Source organism: Microcebus murinus, chromosome 6, assembly GCF_040939455.1.
Source record: "Microcebus murinus isolate Inina chromosome 6, M.murinus_Inina_mat1.0, whole genome shotgun sequence".
Taxonomy (NCBI): Eukaryota; Metazoa; Chordata; class Mammalia; order Primates; family Cheirogaleidae; genus Microcebus; species Microcebus murinus.
Genome location: NC_134109.1, coordinates 33,939,759 through 33,962,588, shown reverse-complemented (window position 1 = coordinate 33,962,588; position 22,830 = coordinate 33,939,759). Strand labels below are relative to the sequence as shown.

At 33.0% G+C, this 22,830-nt stretch overlaps 1 protein-coding gene across 15 annotated transcripts in view; it reads left to right on the top strand.

The window, feature by feature from the left end:
- The window catches only part of GPHN (gephyrin), a 540,115-nt gene that overhangs the window by 288,112 nt on the left and 229,173 nt on the right, over positions 1–22,830 (top strand). For all 15 annotated transcript variants that reach the window (XM_020285734.2, XM_020285732.2, XM_076003938.1 and 12 more), the window contains one exon: positions 6,165–6,259. In XM_020285734.2, the coding sequence (XP_020141323.1) occupies positions 6,165–6,259 (95 nt within the window). The remainder of the gene's footprint in view (positions 1–6,164; positions 6,260–22,830) is intronic.

Genomic DNA, 22,830 nt, shown 5'->3' with positions numbered 1-22,830 from the left:
GGGGCTATGCTATAATTGTAAAGAGAAATAATTACCTTTAAACACTAGTGCCATACCTAGCACAGTGATTCATCAACCATTGGAGCTGAGATAAACTGTGAGAGCAACCGACTCAACTTACCATTTCATGCTCATTGTGAAATATATGTTCATAAAATGGAATGGGAAATGAAATTGTCTGCAGTATTTAAATTTATACTCTTTTTTTTCTTCCTCCATACAATTATACTATCTCCTTTGACCTTTCATCACAACCAGATCTTATTTAAATATTGTACAACTTAAACTGAAAAACAAAATAGAGTATCTATCACCTATCAAAAGTTCTCTACTTCTTCCAGGAATGGATATATAAAATCAAAGGAAAATATACATTAGCAAGTGTCAAGGATAAAAGGAAAAAAAGATCATAACTGTGATTTTTCATAGGAGGCTGCAACTTTCATAGTTGAGAAAATATTTAGAAGTTAAAGACAAATATTTAAAAAGAGTAGCTAAACCAGTTAAACTTCATTATTTTGGACCCTACAGGTTCAAAAAAACTAATATCTGAAGTATAAATATAAATTTCTACCATCTTTCAAGGAAAAAAAGAATTTGGTAATCAAATTAATATATAAGAAGGTTGGAAACAAAATTTAAAGTTGATTAAGAAAAAATTGCTTCAAATGTTTGATGGCATCCATTTGTCATTGATAATGAATAGTCTACTGAAAACAAATACTATCTACTCATTAACAGGCACAGATAACCTTAATTTAACTATATTGTACTAGTGCATATGATAGAAAGCAATAAAGCTATATCCTTAAAACCATTCTTCTGCTTGGATTTTTTCATTATTTAGATAGATATCTTTCTCCTGTATTTATTTATTTATGTGTGTTATTCCAGAATATTATGCGGGTACAAACATTTTGGTTATATAAATTGTTTTTGTACCATTCAAGTCAAATTTATAAGTGTGTCCATCCCCTAGATAGTGTACATTGTGCCTGTGAGGTGTGAATTTATCCATCCCCTCCGTTTGCCTCCCACCTGCTAGATTTCCAATGAATGTTATTTCCATATGAGCATGTAAGTGTTGGTCAATTAGTTCCACTTTAATGGTGAGTACATGTGTTTGTTTTTCCATTCTTGTAATACTTCACTTAGAAGAATGGTCTCCAGCTCCATCCAGGTTAATACAAGAGGTATTAGTTCTCCATTTTTATGGCTAAGTAGTACTCCATGGTATCCATATACCACATTTTATTAATCCACTCATGGATTGATGGTCACTTGGGTTATTTCCACATCTTTGCAATTGTGATTTATGCTACTATAAACATTCACGTGCAGGTGTCTTGAAATGTCTTTTTTTCCTTTGGGTAAATACCCAGTAGCGGGATTGCTGGGTCAACTGGTAGTTCTACTTTTAGTTTTTTGAGGTATCTCAAGATTACTTTCCATAGAGGTTGTACAAGTTTGCAATCCCACCAGCAGTGTAGGAGTGTTCCTATCTCTCCATATCTGTGTCAACATTTGTTGTTTTGGGACTTTTTGATAAAAGCCAGTCTCACTCAAGTTAAGTGATATCTCATTGTGGTTTTGATTTGTATTTCCCTCCTGATTACAGATGCTGCATTTCCTTGATGTTTAGAGATGTTGAACATTTTTTCATATGCTTACAAAAACATACACTGGGGAAAAGAATCCCTATTCAATAAATGGTGCTGGGAAAATTGGATAGCCACATGTAGAAGACTGAAACAGAATCTGCACCTCTCAACACACAAAAATCAACTCATTATGGATAGCAGACTTAAACCTAAGGCATGAAAACATAAGAATTCTGTCGAAAATGTTGGGAAAACTCTAATAGACATTGGCCTAGGCAAAAAATTTATGAAGAATACCCCAAAAGCAATCACAACAATAACAACAAAAAAATAAATGGGACCTGATCAAATTAAAAAGCTTCAGCCAAGGAAACAATCATTAGAACAAATAGACAACCTACAAAATGGAAGAACATATTTGCATGCTATACATCCAATAAAGAGCTAACTAGAATCTATAAACAACTTAAGCAAATCAGCAAGAAAAAAATCAAACAATCCCATTAAAAAGTAGGTAAAAGACATGAGCAGAAACTTTTCAAAAGAAGATAGACTAATGGCCAAAAACATATGAGAAAACACTCTCCTGTTGTATTTAAAATTCTCTTGCACTTTACCTTCTAGTTGTGCCTCCCCATATACGGCTTATAGATCTTTGTACTCAGCCCTTGCTCTCTTGTCCATCTTGCAATCCCCACTCATTCAGCTGCTTCCTCCCTAACTTAGAATAAAACAACCCCATGTATTTTTCTTTTTACTTTCAGCAATATTTATTGGTATTTATGTTATGAAATATACCTCAATGTCATGTATATACAGTTTATACAGCCAGGCAAAGATTTTGCAAATTTTTTCTTAAAAATTTATATACTATGTCAATATTTAAATATACTAGCATCTTTTCATAGCATCAAGGATAATGTGTATAATTTGATGTTCAGTTCTCTTCCTTCTTCCCTTCTAGTGCCTCTCTCCCACTTCGCCTCTACCCTTTTGCCCCTCCTACTATTTTAGTATTCTACTTCTTGCCTGGCACTTGCCAATGCTTCTACATTTGGACTCTTGCTCTCTATTCTCTTTCCTTCATCTTTGGTTCTAAACTGTTGTTTGGGTAGTTTCTGGATTTTTTTTATTATTCCTGTTCTCTAACTGATATGATCAAAACTGCAAGGATATAAGGAGAATTAGAAAGTAGAAGCATAGAAAGAATTGACATATATTGAGTACCTACTCTATGCCAGGTGATTGACTTCTATCATTTAGTTCTCACCCCCTCTTGTAAGATGTAGGTAGGTATGTTTTATTAGTATCTCCATTTTATTCATAAGTACACTGAATCTCAGATAAGGTAAATATTTTCTTCTAATTCACAGAGCAACTTCATAGGAAAGCCAGGTTTCAAATCTAGATTGGTTCATTTATTCATTCATTTCTTTATTCAACAAATATTTGTTGAGCACACACATGTTGAGCACTGTGCTAGGTGCTAGAACAGATCCAATTCCTCTTCTCATATCTATGAGAATAGGAATTAACTATGTAGTGGCATTGTCTGACTTCACAAATGATAATCTTTCTACCACACCAAACACCTGAAGAGGAAGAATAAATAAAAAGGAACTAGAAGGGTTTTACTATTTAATAGAAAAGATGTAGATGATACAGATGTAAGAGTCTATATTTGTGCATTATTTAGGAACACTCTATTGAAAATATCAGTATATGTCTAATCCTATACAAAGTCGACATCTCCCCACATCAAACAACTCACTACTATTAGCACCAACACCTTTCTGTGGCATCACCACAATACAGTTTTTCTTTTTATGTTCTAAAATATGTAAGATTTGTGTTTTTAGAGGCCCAAATTTTCTAGAAGAGCTTCAGAAGCAATTAACTGTTCTCCTTGAATTATGTTTAGAAAGAGATGAAGAGCTTTTTGCAAAGAATACAGTCTGACATGCAGAACCCCCAAATACTGTCTTTTCAATCCTCAGTTGATTGAATCTACAGATGCGGAACCCGTGACATGGAGGGCCAACTGTACATACATTTATCCATTCACCCACCTCTCCATCCATATATTTATTTATACCCTAAAAATATTTTAGATGGCTCATTGAAATACATAAACATAACAATTTAAATGAAACAAAATATCAATATACAAAAATTGGACAAGGAAAAATAAGATGAAATTAGCTTGTGTTCAGTATGCCCACTGAAAGGTATCCACAATCTTATCTCTGTTCTCAAGGATAACTTGATTCACAAGCATCATAATTTAAAAACAAACTGGTAGTACAGAAGAGTATCCATTCCTAGATATAACACTTGAGAGGAAATTTCTTCTATAGGTCATCCTTAAGAAGACCACCGTGTGTGTAATGTGGTGAATAATGGCCTCAAATACTTCCTAATGTAAATAAGAGTTTCACTGAGCCATTTTATTGAATTAATTGCATATCACAAAAACAAAGCCCAATAAAACAATTCTATAAAAAGTAAAATAAGGCATTACAGGTAGATCGCTCTCCAGTGGTCTGGCCAAATCCAATATATTTTAGAGCATCTAGAAAAATTTAAAAACTGTATCTCTTTTAGGCAATTCTCATAGGTAATTTGTCAAGTGAGTTTTTAATGTACTGGTTGACAGTTTATACACTCAGAAGTTTGTTTTATTCACTACTCCAGCGTCAATGCTTAAAATGCTACCTAGTACATAGTAGATGCTTAACACATCTTGCTTATTTAAATGGATAAATGTTGTGCTTTGAAGTATCAATTTTAAATTAAATACTCCCTCTCAGCTAGCTGTTGTTATTTCCCTTCGTATCCCTAAATAAAGTGTGCTACTTTGTGGTACATCATCTTTATGTGCACCCTCAAATTCATTAAATGTCAACCATTGCTTATATGACTTTTTCAAGCAGGTAATGAAATAAATATTAACTCTATCCAAGGTGCTCCTTTAATATTGCTCTTAATAATATCTCCTTGCTTGATTTTTTTAGGACTCTAAGAATTAAGGTCCCTAAGAAGTTATAAACCTCAATAAAAACAATCTATAAAATAGAAATAGTATTTATTCTTGGGAGATCTGAAAATCATACCAGATAGATTGACTTTGGAAAATAAGGAATAGGGTGTAGTCAATGTTAGCTTAACATCTTTTAGGTGTGTCCTTAAATGGTAATAACTCTCAAAGCTAGGAATTTGAGAATTTCTGTAGCCAAAGTGAGGTAAAAAATAAATAAATAAATAATTTAAAAATTAAAAGAATTTCTTTTTCTGCTATCTGCTGGCCCCCTATATTTAAAGCAGGTTTTATTGGGAATTATTTTGGTTTTTTAGTTTTCCTTCAAAATTTCTGCCATTGTTTAATATTGCATTATGCTGGAGTTTAGTGAACCAATAGATTGCATCAATTCTGGTAATTCTGTACTGTATATAATTATAAGGCATTAACTACCTAATTTATATGCATTCTAAAGTTTATTTTAAACAGTTAGCATCTAATACATATTTGATTCATTTTAACTGCTTTGCCAAATTCTCAACTTTTGCCCAGAGCAAAACTTTTGCCTAGAGCTAAATCTTATTTAGGATTTATCATTCTACTTCTAAATATTGAAATATCAACCTTTCTCTATATTCTTCCGTAATTTACTTTTTATTTTGTTTCCCTTTCCTCTTATTTACTGGAATACTTTATTTTGCAGACTTTTTTCCTATATTGCTTCCAATTATTGTAACTTGCTTCATTTATAGAAACAGAGGTCTAGAAATGGATTAAGTCATGTGTTTTCCCCCTACCTGTTACCCTAAAATGTATCTTGACCATTATATTACTAGTGAAATATATACCTATTTTGATTGACACTTAGAAAATGAAAGTTTCCTATCTCCTTCATTAGCCTATTCCAGGTTTAACTATACTTGTCTTGAGAATGCCCTATCCTAAAACTGCTAGCATATATTTAAAGTCTATTACTTCATTAGTTCTTTTTTAAAAAAATCAGATAGTTAATTTATATTGAAGATATGGAAGCTGGTAAACATAGAGTTGTTCTTTTAGCCTATACATGAGGAAAGTTGACTTGATGACTTCTTGAGTTACTTTTAATCATAGAAGTAGGAAAGATATAGATTATCTCAGGTTTTCAGGGACTAATTATTTCAAAAGTGATAGGCAACGAAAAATACCCAGATTTTTTACTCTTTTAAACATTTATTTAGCTATTACAGTAATATGAGTCTTTATTTTTGGAATTTAGGTTATTAGGTGAGATGAGATTTCTTTCAAATACTTCTGAGCTGTAAGAAATAAGAAAGAACTAGTAATACAGTATAAAACTTCTCTGGATTTTCTTGGTCCTCAGCTTTTATTCAGTGGCCCTAAAAAGTTGAATCTGGATGCCTTAAAAAAGATACACATTTGGGGAACTACAAAGTATGGTGTATAGAGAGCCTGGTTTACAATTCTTTTTAAGTGGATTTTACTCTGATTTCCTTCATTTTTGGCTAATTTCACTCAGTCTGCTATTTAATCTTTAATTACAGGCCACAAAAGAAGTAATAGAACGGGAAGCGCCAGGGATGGCCCTGGCAATGCTGATGGGATCACTTAATGTTACACCTCTGGGCATGCTCTCTAGGTAAGAAAGTCACCAACATGTTGCAAAGAAAGTTAATTCCTTACCACTAATCAATACAATAGACTGATAAATCTAAAAACTTTTACTCACAAACTTAAGTTTGGCCCTTTTCCCCCCACAGTTAAGAGTCTTAGTATTCTGTCCAGCTAAATCTCAGGCACAGTTTCCACACCTCATGTTACTTGTATTTTTATTCGTATTTTTATTTTTGTTTTCATTTTGCTTGCTGTGTTAAACTTTTAGAAAATGTTATATTACTGGAAAAACTTGTCAATCCTAATCCAGGGAAAAGTTCAGTTTATTAAAATGTAAAGTTATTCTTTTTTGTAATTGTTTCTAATCAACAATTGATATGTATCAATTGTAGCTAAATACTAATTAAACAGCAGAGTTTATTAAAATAACTGTTCACACAGATTAGGAACTTTTATTCTAATTTATAAATAAGCATGTTGATGTGTTATTAAAAAAGCTCAATTTATATTGATAATCTTTTCATTCTTGGCAAGTTGGTATATTTAAATTATTATATTAATAATACCATATTAACATAGTATATTGAAAACTATGCCTTTGTTGAATAGATATTGACATATATCCTCAATGTGATCATTTAGTTATTTGCTACTATTTTAGCAACTCTTAGATTAAAATCCCCTAAATGAAGACAGTGTATATATCTTAAAGGTAAAAGTGTCAACATAAAATCTGTTGATTTAATGACCATTCATTAATATACAGTTGATCTCAGAGCAATCTAAAAATACATAGCAACTTTATAATTTCAGGCTTTCATAATTTATAATCATATATATATCCTGTATACAATATGAATATAAATATACATATAATTATAAGGAATATGAGTCATCATATTCTTTCTGTTACTTAGACTAAGTTTATATCCCATCAATGGCAGTCACTTGAAGCAGAAATACAGGAGAATGTGGATTGGTCACTAGTTACTGTATTCTCTTGGCTGTCACATGCACTATAACATTTAATTTTTTTAGAGCAAATAAAGAATTAAAGCAGTGTGATAGAGACTTTATTTTTATTTATTTATTTATTTATTTATTTTATTTATTTTTTTTTTTGAGACAGAGTCTCGCTTTGTTGCCCAGGCTAGAGTGAGTGCCATGGCATCTGCCTAGCTCACAGCAACCTCCAACTCCTGGGCTCAAGCGATCCTCCTGCCTCAGCCTCCCGAGTAGCTGGGACTACAGGCATGCACCACCATGCCCAGCTAATTTTTTCTATATATATTAGTTAGCCAATTAATTTCTTTCTATTTATAGTAGAGGTGGGGTCTTAGTCTTGCTCTTGCTTAGGCTAGTTTCAAACTCCTGAGCTCGAGCAATCCGCCCCCCTCGGCGTCCCAGAGTGCTAGGATTACAGGCGTGAGCCACTGCACCCAGCCCGAGACTTTAAATTTAAAAGTTCATGCTGGTCTACAAGGAACTCAAGTTGATTCTTTTATACTGGTCTTTTTTTAACCCTAACTATATTACCTACACTAATGAGGACAAGGAATCCCTTTTTCCTATGGAACTGAGTAGTTTTTGAACATAAAAGAACTCTTTCTAATAAAATATAGTCAAGAAAGAATTAAACTTCAAGATAACCATACCCTAAACATGCCTGATCTTGTCTGATCTCAGAAAGAATTAAACTTCATCTCTTGTTAATTATTTGATAATAAAATTTTAATTCAGAAAAACAATATGCTTATTTGCCAGGCTCCATAATAACCATTAGAGATTCTAAGGATAGAAAGAATGCTTCTCTCCTTAAGGATCTCACAGTTTAACTGGAGAAATTATTCTTTGTGACTATTAAAGTAATTCTTTAACTTAAATATAACTTTCTTGATCCAGTATAGAAATATTGCTTTTCATCTTACTGATAGGTTTTTCTGGATTAATTTCTCCTCTCCCTTCTGTATCCCCATAATTACTGAGCACTGGACTGCTGAGTGAGTGGAAAATTAATTAGCAGGAGCTGCTTCTAATTACTTTGGAATAAGTCCCTGATCTTTATCCTGAAGGCTTTGAAAATTAATACATATACACATCATGGAGCACATTCTTCTGGCTTTTCTTTCTGTGCACTGCTGATTAACTGACAGTATGTTTACATATTTTGGAACAGAGATAGGAGTCTACATTAGTTGTGGAAAAGGGAACTGTGGAATCTTTTCCTGAATGTTCATTTTTTTGTGCTTCTCCGAGCCTTTTTAAAAATTATTATTTTTATAACAGTCATGATTAGATTGGTGCTTTCTTTCTATAGCCTTTGTGTTTTGTATGCACTTTGGGCTTTTTACATGCTTCTATTATAGAACATGTCATGCACTATTGTAAGTAATTATTTACTTATCTGTATTACCCAATTTGTAGAAAATCATTAAGAGTAGGAGCATTATCTTATTCACTTTTATATAAAGTTGTTACAATCCAAAACAACTTCTGGAACATAGTAAGTACTAAAAAAATGTTTATTTTTATGGTTACTGTTGATAAATCAGTGTTTCACCCTAGTTCTAATAGCATTTTTTTTTCAGGTAAAGTAATGCATCAAGTTGGTGCCTTATCTTCCCTATGTTTATTTCTGGACATTAGCATTAAATAAAAATAGTTTTTTAAATCATTATTTCTGTTTCAAATGGTTTTCATATATGTGGGGAACTTAATATTCTTCAACTTGTTTGTACAATTAAGTTGGGAGATACTATGAAGTAATGACTAAGAACATCATCTCCAAAGCCAGATTGCATGGGTTCTACACTAGCTCCTTCACTTACTAGCTACTTAATATCTTTTTTGTTTTTGTTTTGTCATCTGTGTAATGAAGATTTTAATAATAGCAAATTTCTTGGATCAAAGGAGTTAATCCATTGAAAGCACTTAAAACAACATTGATTCATACTAAATCTTAAATGTTGATCATTGTTTTTGTGTTGTTATTGTTTTAGAGTTCTAATTTTTAGAGCATGTCTGCTGGTAAAATCTTTTCTTAGCTTTCATTCATCTGGAAATACCTTTATCTTACCTTTATTCCTAGAATATAGTTTCACTAAATACAAAAATCTGGGTTGACAGTTCTTTTCTTTCAGCATTTTTAAAAATTCTTATTCCACTGTCTTCTGGCTCCACAATTCCTGAAGAGAAATTTACAGTCATTATAATTGCCCTTCTCTTATGTGTAATGGGTGATATTTTTCTGGCAACTCTGAAGATATTTTTTCTTTATCTTTGGTTTCAGCAATTTGATTATTATGTGTCTGGGTATTTCATTTAGATTATCCTTTTGGTTTCACTGAGCTTCTTGAATCTGTAAATTTATGTCTATAACCTAATTTGGGAAATTGTTGGCCATTAGTTTTTTAAAATATTTTTTCTATTACTCCTATAACATGAATTTTAGATCTTTTGATAATATGTCACAGGTCACTGAGGCTCTATTCATTTTTTTATGTCTTTTTTCTATATTTTTGTTGATTATTTCTATTATCTATCTTCAAATTTATTAACTTTTCCTCTTTTGCATCTCCATTCCGCCTTTGAGCATATTCAGCAAAGTTTTTATTTTAGATATTCTATTTTCTTAGTTCTAAAATTTCCATTTGGCTATTTTTTTATTATTTATATTTCTCTGCTAAGAACTTCTTTTACGTTTATTTCAAAAGTATTGACCTTTATGTCATGGAGGATGGTTATAATATCTGCCTAAAATTATTCTCCTGACAATTCTAATATCTGCCTCACCTTAGGGTTGACATCTATTGATTTCTTTTCCTATGAGAATTGGTCAGATTTTCCTGGTTCTTTTTATATTGAGTAATTCTGGACTATATCCTGGACATTTTGAATATTATATTGTAAGTAAAATATTATATTTAACTTCTATCCAAATCCTGTGGAGAATGTTAGCTTTAGCAATCAATCTGATTGGCTTTAGATTGCCAATTTTGTCTCACCTATAGTAGTTGTTCAGCCTTTGTTATGTTTCTGTGGTCTGCCCAACACATGAACCAGGAATGAATTTGAGGCTAGAGCACTGGTGTATATTATTAATATATTTATATTTTAAAGCCTTATATTTCTTTGAGTCTGTTCTACATATTCACCCCTCAGGGATGAGCCTGGGGCCTGTGCCAGTTCATACACAAAATTAGGGGATCCACCTTCTTTAGCTCTCTCCTTTCTAAGAATGTCGCCACAGTCTCCAGCTTTCAGGGGCTCTCATTCTCAGTTCATCTGTCCAGAAGAGATTTCTTACAGGATATTAACCCCGTTTGTTATGTAGTTCTACACAACCAGGACACTGTCAGGACAAAGAGGCAAAAGAAAAAAGAGAGAGAGATTCCATCCACCTTAGCTCTTTAGACAACAGGAACTCCTTGTTCCATTTCCATTACCTCAAGAGAAAGGCCTTCTTTCTGGGTTTTAGGTATTAAAACCACCATCATCACAGTTTTGCAGCTCCACAACTGGGATTAGCCCCATTAAAGGCTGCTGTTCATGTTATGACTTCTGTGCTCAATCTGCCCACTATTATTTACATTCAGAGGCATCAGAGTCGCCCTTTGTATTCTTTCCAAAATCAGTATGAGAGAAAAGCAATGGATACCTTTTTCCAACTTTACCAACACCGAAAGAGCTCTAGTCTTAAAATCAGATTTCTCACTTCGTATCCTAGCATTTACTAGCCGTGTTACCTTGGGCAAGTTATTTAACTAGATATAGTACTTCCTGTTCCAGTAGCTAATTGAACTGCCCATCAATTAGTAGCATATAACTTCCCTAGATCTATAATTTATTCTCTACTAATTTTTTAAAGAGATCAAATACTGTTTTTTTTCTCTAAGTTTCATTAGAAATAATAGAGCAACCACTGTAGTTATACATTAAGAAATTATTTGTCCTGGGTTTTATTCTCAGTTTTATTGTTAACTTGCTTTATCATCTATACTTAGTTTTTTAGAGATATCACACACTTTTTAGAAACATCACACAAATCATAGAAATGTTATGAGGTCCTTTATAGACTGACTCATTGATATATCTCTATATCATAAGAAATAGCTAAATTATAAAAAGAAAAACTGTCAGTTTTCATTTTATAAAGAGATTTGTCATTGTAATTCTCAATAGCCCATCTTTCAATTATGTTACTCTAACAAACACATGCACTGCTTTGGGGGAGGTGGTAATTTTTCCCTTGGGTGCCAAAAATGGTTTCATACTAATATTGCTTAAAAAAATGTTTTGAAGGAAAAAAAATCACTATTTTTTATATCTGTGAATCAAATTACCATTAGTATTATTTATTATAGATAAAATTAAAAGATGAGTCATTTAAAATAATTTACATAAACAGTACTACTATCTTGAAGAGTTTCTATTTTTTTTTAACCCAATGCCAAATATACTTAGCTTATAAAAAGCTGGCAGCAGGGGAGGGGTGGGGAGCCATGCAGAACTATATCAATGGTATAGTAGGAAGCACCAGGAGGAATCTCTTTCTCCCTCTGGACAGCAATTTAACTGGCAGAATCTTTCTGATGTAACTATTTTGGAGCTTTGGAGTATATTCAAATGCTTACAACTTACAGGGGAAAGTTTGACTGATAAATTGTGGTTTCTTTTGGTTAATTTAGCCTAGCATGGTACTAGCTAGTCATCCTCCAGTGCTTCAGCTAACATGCAGCTGTACTGCTGTTCCTAGGACAGCTTGTAGGAAGCACAGTGGGCAATAAGGACCTTATCAACCAAATATTGGGGATCTGGGTTCTGTTTGTGGATTATTGCTTTGAATTGTAGAAGTGTAGAAGTAAAGACAGGCTGCCATTGTTGCAACTCCCACTGGCTGAAGTGTTTCAAGGGGATTTATAAAGACAGCAACTGTTTTTTTTCTCTACATACCGGTATTTCTCCTTTACCTCTTTTGGAAGCCAGACATTTCAGGATTAGGACATTCAAAAGCTACCACATATATGAAGAAATTTAGAAAGTCACTATACATGCCTAGAGGACAATTCAGGCTCAGAAAAGCCCTGAGAAAACTTTAAGTTTATACTTCAGGCTGAACTCCAATACAGAAACACCCTATAATAATTTATTTTGAAAAATCAAACCCTGGGGAAGGGGGAGAATCTGATTTCCAGAATGGCCACATTATAAGATTCACATGTTTATTTAGTTTTCAACAAAAAATTCAAGACAAAGAAGAAAAGTATGGCCCATTAAAATCAAAGAATAAATTGACAGATAAAATCTCTGAGGCAGATAAAATAATGACCTTGTTAGACAAAGGCTTTAAAACAAATGTCTTAAAAAGGTGCTTAGAGAACTAAAGGATGATGTTGATAACGTCAAGAAAACGTGAGCAAAAGTAAATATCAATAAAGACATAGAAAACATTAAAAATAATCAGAAAGAAACTTTGTAGTTAGTTAGAAAGTATAATAAATTAAATAAAAATTTCTCTAGAGGGATTCAAAAGCGGGCAGAAAAAAGAATCAGCAAGCTTAAAGATAGAACACTTAAAATTGATAAGTCTAAGGAACAGAATTAAAAAAGATTGAAGAAAACTGAACAGAGTCTAAGGTACCTATGGAACACCATTAAGCAAACCAGTATACACATTATGGGTGTTCAAGGAAAAGAGGAAGAGAAAGGGGAAGAGATTATTTGAAAAAATAACAGCTGAAAACTTCCCCAATTTGATGTAAGATATAAATCTACAATTCCAAGAAGCTCAACAAACTCCACATATGGTAAATTGAATGAAACTCTCACCAACACACATTATAATCAAACTGTTGAAAGACAAAGAAAATATTGAAAGCACCAAAAGAAAAACAACTCATCACATACCAGGGACCATCAATAAGGTGTTATATAAGTAGATTTCTCATCGGAAACATTGGAGGCCAGAAGGCATACCAAATGGCAAAAAAACACAATGTGAAGAGACAAAGCAAACATCATAATCAGATATGGCAGGAAGGTTGGAATTATCAGGCTGGGAATTTAAAATAACTATGATCAGTATGCTAAGGTCTGTAATGGACAAAGTAGCATCTAAGAACAGATGGGCAATGTAAGCAGAGATGGAACTCCTAAGAAAAGACTGAAAAGAAATGCTAGAGATCAAGAACGCTGTAACAGAAATGAAGAATACCTTTGGTGGGCTTATTAGTAGACACAGCTCAAGAAAAAAAATTTCTGACTTTGAGGATCTCTTAATACAAACCTCTCTAACTGAGAAGCAAAGAGAACAGACTGAAAAAAAAATCCAACGCAGAATAGAATATCCAAGAACTGTAAAAGGTGTAACATAAACAAAAGTGGGAATACCAAAAGGAAAGAAAGAGAGGAAGAAAGCTGCAAATGTACAGAAAAAGCAACAATTTTCATTAATTATTTCTTTGAAGAAGTACTTGAAAAAATAATGACTAAGATTTCCCTGAATTAATGTCAGACACCAAACTGCAGATCCAGGAAATTCAAAGAGCATCAGTGCCCAAAACAACTATACTTAGGCAAATCATTTTCAAACTACTGAAAATTAAAGATTAAAGAGTAGAATTTCTTAGATTTCTCTGTTTGTTTGTAAGCAGAGTTGTCATATGTTTAAAATAATTGATTATAAAATGTTGTTTGCAAGCCTCATGGTAATCTCAAATCAAAAAACCTACAAGATACACAAAAAATAAAAAGCAATAAAGTAAAACATACTACAGTAAAAATCACTTTTAACAAAGTAAACAGGAAGGAAGTAAAAGAGAAAATTAAAGGAAAAATTCTGAAAGAGGCCAGAGGAAAACAAACATCTTATCTATTGAGGAACAAAGATAAGAATTACACTCAACTTCTTAGATGTGCATTATAAAAATTAATCTATGTTTTGGGGCACACATGCATAAAGATGTAATCTGTGACATTAATAACTGAAAGGGTGGGGACAGAGCAGTATAGGAGCAAAGTTTTTGTATACTATTGAAATTAAGCTGGTATAAATTCAAATTATAATATTATAACTTTAGGATGTTAAATGTTATCTCCATAGTAACCACTATGGAGAAAATAGCTATAGAATATACAAAAAGGAAATGAGAAGGGAATTAAAATGTTTCACTAAAAAAAAAAAAATCAACTAAACACAAGAAGACAGTAATGGAGGAAATGAGGAATAAAAAAGCTATAAGTCATATGGAAAATCCTTAAGAAAATAGTAGAAGTCTCTTGTTACTAGTGATTACCTTAAGTGTAAATGGATGAAACTTTCCAATCAATCCTCAGAGATTAGCAGGATGGATAGAAAAACATGGTCCAACTATATGCTACCTACATGAAACTCATTTTAGATCCAAAAGACATAAATAAGTTGAAAGTGAAAGGACAGGAAAAGATAGTCATGCAAATAGTAACCAAAAGAGACCCGGGGTGGGTATAATATCAGATAAATAGACTTTAAATTTAAAAAGTTTGTCTTAAATCAAAAAAAGTTTACAAGAGACAAAAAAATATATGTTATTAAAAGGTTCAATAGAGCACAATACTAAAACACTTAAAAACATGTATGCACTTAATAGGCCATTATAATAGATGAAGCATCAATAGATTGAATTCATCAATAGATGAATTGATAAAATTGAAGGAAGAGATAGACAGTTGTGCAATAATAGCTGAAAAATGGTAATGCCCCACTTTCCATAACTATCCATTATTGATAGAACAACCAGACAAAAGTTGAATAAGGAACTATAGGACTTGAACAACACAATAAATAAACTAGATCTAACCCACATGTATAGAACACTTCACCCAAAAACAAAATACACCTTCTCAAGTGTGCATGGGACATTTTCCAAGATAGATCATGTGTTAGGCCAGAAAACAAGTCTTGATAGATTTTTTTAAATGGATATAATAAAAAGTTTATTCCAAAAGAGTACATCCTTCAAAGTATATCCTCCAAAAAGAGGATGAAGTTTGAAATCAGTAACAGAAGGAAAACTGGAAAATTCACAAATAAGAATTGCTTGAGCCCAGGAGTTTGAAGTTGCCATGAGCTTGGCTAATGCCACAGCTCTCTAGCCTGGGCAACAAAGTGAGACTCTGTCTCAAGAAAAAAAAAAAAAAAAAAAGATAAGGATGCCCACTTTCTCCACATACCATTCAGTGTAGTATTGGAACTTATAGCCAGAGCAATTAGGCAGTAAAAAGAAATAAAATGTCCATATTGGAAAAGAAGTAAACTTATCTGTTTGACATGATCATATATGTAGAAAACCTTTAAAATTCCTTAAAAATATCATTATTAATAGTAGAGCTAATAAATGAATTTAGCAAATTTACAGAATACAAAATCAGAATATAAAAATCAGTTGTATTTTTATATAGTAACAATGAAGTATCCAAGAAGAAAATTAAGAAAACAAGTCCATTTATGATAGCATCAAAAAGAATCAGATACCTAAGAATTAATCAAGGAGATGAAACACACTGAAAACTACAAAACATTGCTGAAAGAAATTAAAGAAGATTTAAATAAATGGACAGATATTCCATATTCTTAGAAGACTTAAGATCTCAATATTACCTAAAGCAATCTACAGAATTAATGCAGTCTCTATCAAAATCCCAATGACTTCTCTTTTTTTTTGCTGAAAAAGACAAATCCATTTTAAAATTCATATGGAATCCCAGGGGACCACAAATAGCCAAAATAATTTTGAAAAAGAACAACAAAGTTGAAGATTCACACTTCCTGATTTCAAACTTACTATAAAGCCACAGTAATCAAAACAATGTGATACTGACATAAAGTGAGACATATAGTCCAATGGACCAGAATTAAGAGTCTAGAAATAAACCCTTGCATATAGGGCCAAATAATTTTCAATAAGACTGTCAATTCAATCGGGAAGAACAGACTTTTAAAGAAATGGTGTTGGGAAAATTGGATAACCACTTTCAAATGAATGAAATTGGGTCATTGCCTACTGTGTATAAAAATTAACTCAAAATGGATAAAAGACCTATAAATAAGAGCTAAAACTATAAAACTCTAAGAAGAACACCATGCAGTGGGAGGAAGCTTCATGACATTAGATTTGACAATCATTTCTTGAATATGATGCCAAAAGTATAGGCAGCAAAAGTAAAACTAAGTAAATTGGACTTCATTAATGTTGAAAATCTTTGTATGTCAAAGGACATTATCAACAAAGTAAAAAAGGCAACCAACACAATCAAAATAATGTTCATAATCACATATCTGGTAAGGGATTAATATTCAAAATATATGTATATTTTAAAACTTCTACAACTCAATAGCAACAACAAAAGCAATTTAAAAATGGACAGAGGCTTTTTCACAGTGGGTTTGCCACCAGAACACAGGTGCCATAAAAACCACCCATAAAACTCGAAATGGGGAAGGAAAAGACTGACATCAACATCGTTGTCATCGGACACATAGATTCAGGCAAGTCCACCACTACTGGCCATCTGATCTACAAATATGATGGGATCGAGAAAAGAACCATCAACAAATTTGAGAAGGAGGCCACTGAAATGGAAAGGGCTCCTTCTAGTATGCCTAGGTCTTGGATAAACTGAAAGCTGAGCATGAGTGTGGTGTCACCATTGATATCTCCCTGTGGAAATTTGAAACCAGCGAATACCATATGACTATTATTGATGCCCCAGGACACAGAGACTTTATCAAAAACGTGCTTACAAGCACATCTCAGGCTGACTGTTCTGTCCTGATTGTTGCTGCTAGTTTTGGTGAATTTGAAGCTGGTATCTCAAAGAATGGGCAGACCCATGAGCATGCCATTCTGGCTTACATACTATGTGTGAAACAACCATTGGCTGGTGTTAACAAAATGGATTCCACTGAGCCACCCATCAGCCAGAAGAGATATAAGGAAACTGTTAAAGAAGTCAGCACTTACATTAAGAAAATTGGCTGCAACCCTGACATAATAGCATTTGTGCCAATTTCTAGTTGGAATGGTGACAACATGTTGGAGCCAAGAGATAACATGCCTTAGTTCAAGGGATGGAAAGTCACCTGTAAAGATGGCAATGCCAGTGGAACCACACTGCTTGAAGCTCTGAATTGCATCCTGACACCAACTCATCCAACTGACAAGCCCTTGCGTCTGCCTCTCCAGGATGTCTACAAAATTGGTGGTATTGGCACTGTCCCTATGGGCTGAGTAGAGACTGATGTTCTCAAACCTGGCATGGTAGTCACCTTTGCTCCAGTCAATGTTACAACTGAAGTAATGTCTGCTGAAATGCACCATGAAGCTTTGAGTGAAGCTCTTCCAGGGGACAGTGTGGGCTTCAATGTCAAAAATGTGTCTGTCAAAGATGTTCATTGTGGCAGCATTGCTGGTGACAGGAAAAGTGACCCACCAATGGAAGCAGCTGGCTTCACTGCTCAGGTGATTATCCTGAACCATCCAGGCCAATTTAGCACTGGCTATGCTCCTGTACTGGATTGTCACACAACTCTTATTGCCTACAAGTTTGCTGAGCTGAAGGAAAAGATTGATCGCAGCTGTGGAAAGAAGCTGGAGGATGGCACTAAATTCTTGAAATCTGGTGATGCTGCCATTGTCCCCTATGGTTCCTGGCAAGCCCACATACGTCGTGAGCTTCTCAGACTATCCTCCTTTGGGTCGTTTTGCTGTTCATGATATGAGACAGACAGTTGCTGGGTGTCATCAAAGCAGTGGACAAGAAGGCTGCTGGAGCTGGCAAAGTCACCAAATCTGCCCAGAAAGCTCAAAAGGCTAAATGAATATTATCCCTAATACCTACCACTCCACTCTTAATCAGTGGTGGAAGAACGGTCTCACAACTGTTTGTTTCAATTGCCCATTTATGTTTAATAGTAAAAGACTGGTTGTTAATAACAACGCCTCGTAAAACCTTCAGAAGGAAAGGAGAATGTTTTGTGACCACTTTTGTTTCTTTTCTTGTGGCAGTTTTAAGTTATTAGTTTTTAAAATCAGTATTTTTTAATGGAAACAACTTGACCAAAAATCTGTCACAGAATTTTGAGACCCATTAAAACAGAGTTTAATGAGAAAAAAAATGGGCAGAGGACTTCAATTGATATTTCTGCAGAGATACTCCAGTGACTGTTAAACACTTGAAAAGGTCCTCAGTATCACTAGTCATTAGGGAAATGCAAGTCAAAACCACAGTGATATACGACTTCAACTCATTAGGATGGCTACTATAGAATAAAAAAATAAAACAGAAAATAACAAGCAAGGTAAGGGTGTGGAGAAATTGGAACCCTTGTGCATTGCTGGTGAGCATGTAAAATGGTGCAACTGCTGTAGAAAACAATATAGAATTTCCTCAAAAAAATTAAGCATAGAATTACCATATGATCCAGCAGCTCCACTTCTGGATATATATCCAAAAGGACTGAAGGCAGGAACTCTAAAAGATATTTGTACACCAGTGTTCATAGAAACATTATTCACATTAGCCAAAAGGTGGAGGCAACCCAAATGTCCATTAACTGATGAATGGATAAACAAAATGTGTTATACATACAATGGAATATTATTCAACCGTAAGAACTGTTATAACTCTAATACATGCTATAGCACGGATTAACCTTAAAAACATTATGCTAAGTGAAATCACCCAGATTATATAAGGATAAATATTGTATGATTCCACTTATATGAAGTATCTAGAATAACCAAAGGCCTATGTAGAGAAAGAAAACAGTGGTTAAAAGGGGCTAGGAGAGAGAGATTGGGAAGTTTGTTTGGGATGATGAAAATGTTCTAGAGATGGACAGTAGTGATGGTTGCACAACAATGTGAATGTACTTATTGCCACTGAATTATATACTTAAAATTAGTTAAAATGGCAAATTTTACGTTGTATATACCTTATCATAATTATGTAAAGCTATAGGACAGGAAATGTAATATATATAACATATATATTGTCATAAAACATTTCTGCAATATTTCAGGCACAGCTTCCAGACTTCAGCATCATAGGAGGTACACTAGGTTTCAAAAGACAAGTGAGACAGGCAGGATGAACGACCACCTCAACACAGGAGAGCTGCTATCTTTCCCCTTTTCCCACCCAACTTTTTTATTTCCCTAAATCTCATAGCTTCATAAGAGATTTTTGATAGCTAGGTTCCATTAATTATAACTCATAAAATAAACAATCTGAATAACATGGTTCAAGTTCCATATGGTATCTTCAGATCTTTGCACAGAGCATAGCAATTCTAGCATAGCTTTAGTTCAATACACATATCATAGCATTTAGATCACAGAATCAACTCAGTCCATTTTTTTTATTAAACAATTTTGACCCAGAGTTAACATTTCAAGTGTCTTTAGCTCTGAAGGGGAGTTTTAATCCACCTGTTTTCTCCTCCACATCATAACTGCATAAGGACTTACACATGCAGTCTGAAAAACATAAAGCAGGAGAGAACTGAATTTAATGTGGCTCTGGGTTGGAAGTGTTCTAAGCAATGGACAGAAGTGAATCCTCTCTGGAAGAATTCTACTTAACCTAGTCCCAAAAGGGTGATGGGGGTGGGGGCTAAAGGTGACAAAAACACATTGCAATTAATACACCATAAGGAATAAGATATTACAGATGGATCCTGAAAGACTTAAAATCCTGGTATTATGAAACAGAATTTTAACAAATGCAATGTATTTAAAGAGCTAAAAAAATATATATCTTTAAATTTATATGGAGGAACAAATAGATTTGGAAAAGAACTAAACATCTATTTAGATATGTAAAATATGAAAATTTTAAAAATTAATGGATGGATTAGACTAGAGATTATACGCAATTTAAGAGAGAATTGGGGAGCTAGATGAAATTATTTTTGAAGAAATCATCTGAAATTCAGCTCACATTAACAAAGAGAAAAAAACAATGGAGATATTAAGAAGCATGGAGGATAGAGTGAGAAAATATAAAATATAATCAAACTGGAGTTCGGAAGGAGATGATACAAAATGAGGAAATGGAAATACTTAAGGATAGATTGATCAAAAACCAAATCTCAAAATTTTTGAAAGATGCCAATTTTCAGATTTAAGAATTCAAACAAATCCCTAGCAAAGTGAATAAAAAAGAAATGTATACCTAGTCACATGATACAGTAGTAAGAGTGTAAAATACAGAAAAAGACATATACAAACTACCAGAAAGTGAATTGTATGATATGTTAATTATACTTAAATAACATTGTGGGGGAAAATGCACAATTCCCTGTATCTTGACGTTGTAATTTTGATTCTTTCCCAGTGGATTGTTATTTACATGTGCATTTCCTTGCTTGATAACAAAATTAAACATTTAACATATTTTTAACTGTCTCTGTTTTCTTTTTTGTAAATTAAATATTTATATACTTTGTGAATTTTTAGATTGGAATGCTTTCTTACTGATTTATGAGGTTTTTTAAGATTTCAAATTTTATTTATAGTGTTCTTTCTAATTAGTTATGTACCTTTTATTTTTATTGATAGTATTTTGACAAATGTAAATTTTACAGTTTTATGAAGACAAATTTTAAAATATTAGAGAGAAAACACAGCATACCGAAAGTTAAACAGCAGTCTGACTGATTGGTAACCTCTTAATAACAGTAATCTAAACAGCAGATATTGGAATAATCCCTTCAATATACTGAAAGAAAATAACTTAATCAAGAATTTTATATCCAGCAAACTTATTCAAGAAGGAGGGAAAGCAAATGTCACTTTACTAATGAAATGAGGAGATTTTATAACCAAAAGAACCTCATTTAAGGAATTTAAAAGATATACTCTGGCAGAAGAAAACTCATCTCAAATGGAGAGTCAACAATACAAGAAGAAAAGGAGAGCAAAAATAATGGTAAATATGTGAACAAATTTTTAAAAAATGACTTTTGCCTTAGTCATCTTATTCATCTGCTATAACAAAATATCTTAAACTAGGTAATTTATAAACAAAGGAAATTTCTTGCTCACAGTACTGGAGGCTGGGAACTCCACCATAAAGTTACCAACAGATTCAGTATCTGGTGAAGGCTTACTCTCTGCTTTGAGACGATGCCTTCTCCCTGCATCTTCACATCACAGTGGAAGGGGCAAACAAGCTCCTTAAGGCTTCTTTTTTTTTTTTTTTTCCCTAAGAGATAGAGTCTTGCTATGTTGCCCAGGCTGGTCTTGAATTCCTGGGCTCAATCTCTCCTCCTATCTCCTCCTCCCTAAGTGCTGGGATTACAGGCATGAGCCACCACACCCGACTGGCTTGTTTTATAAGGGCACTAATCCCATTTGTGAGGGCTCTGCCCTCATGAATTAATCACCTCCCAAAGGCCTGCCACGTAATACTATTCTACTAGTAAATAGTTATCAACATATGAATTGGGGGGGTACATAACATTCAGGCCATGGCAACCATATAATATTATAAAACTAATGTCTCAATTATGGGAGAAATATACCAGAATTCTTGAAAACAATAGCATGTAAGTTGGGATATTGTAATCATAGTTAAGTATTCTAAAAGTTGTGTTTTCTAGGATGATGTTAAAGATTGGTTATAGTTTTTTAAAGTTAATCATGCATATTAAAATTATTAAGTTAATTACTAAATGGATGGACAGAGTGTATAACTTCAAAATTAGAGGGAAGAAATAAAACAAAATTTTTGTTTTTCTGGGATAAACATCCAGGAGTGCAGTTGCTGGGCTCATAGTAGTTGCATGTTTACTTTTTTTAATAAGTATTACCCAGAGTATCAATGGCTGTGCACTCACTCTAATGCCATTTGTTGAAAAGGCTATCTTTCTTCTGTTTAATAACTTTTGCACCTTTGTTGAAAATTAAGTGGGCATATTTGCATGGTTCTATTTCTGGTTTTTGTATTCTGTTCTATGTGTCTGTCCCTCCATCAGTACCACATAATCTTTATTTAGATAAACAAAAAGCCTTGAAATTGGGTAGAAAGGTTCCTCCCACTTTATTCTTCTTTTTCAAATTTTTTAAGCTATTCTAGTCCTTTGGTTTTCATATAAATTTTAGAATAAGCTTATTTATATCTATAGACATTTTGCTGGATTTTTATAGGAACTACATTAAAATTGTATGTAAATTTGTATAGAACTGACATCTTTTCTGTGTTGATGCTTCTAATCCATGAACACAATATGTCTCTCCCTTTATTTAGATTGTCTTTCATTTCTTTCAGTGTAGTTTTCAGCATACAAATTCTATACATTTTGTTAGATTTACACGTAAGTATTTAATTTTGTTTTGAGTTATTGTAAATGGCATTTTATTTTTAATTTAGGTGTCTACCTTATGTTCATTGCTAGTATACAGGAATACAATTAATTTTTGTATGTTTATTTTATATATAACCTTAGTTAACTACTAGTACTATTAGTTCTGAGAAGGCTTTTTTTTTTTTTTGCTTTGGTTTTTTGTTTATTATTTGTGGGGATTTTTGTTATTCTTTGGGATTTTCTGTATA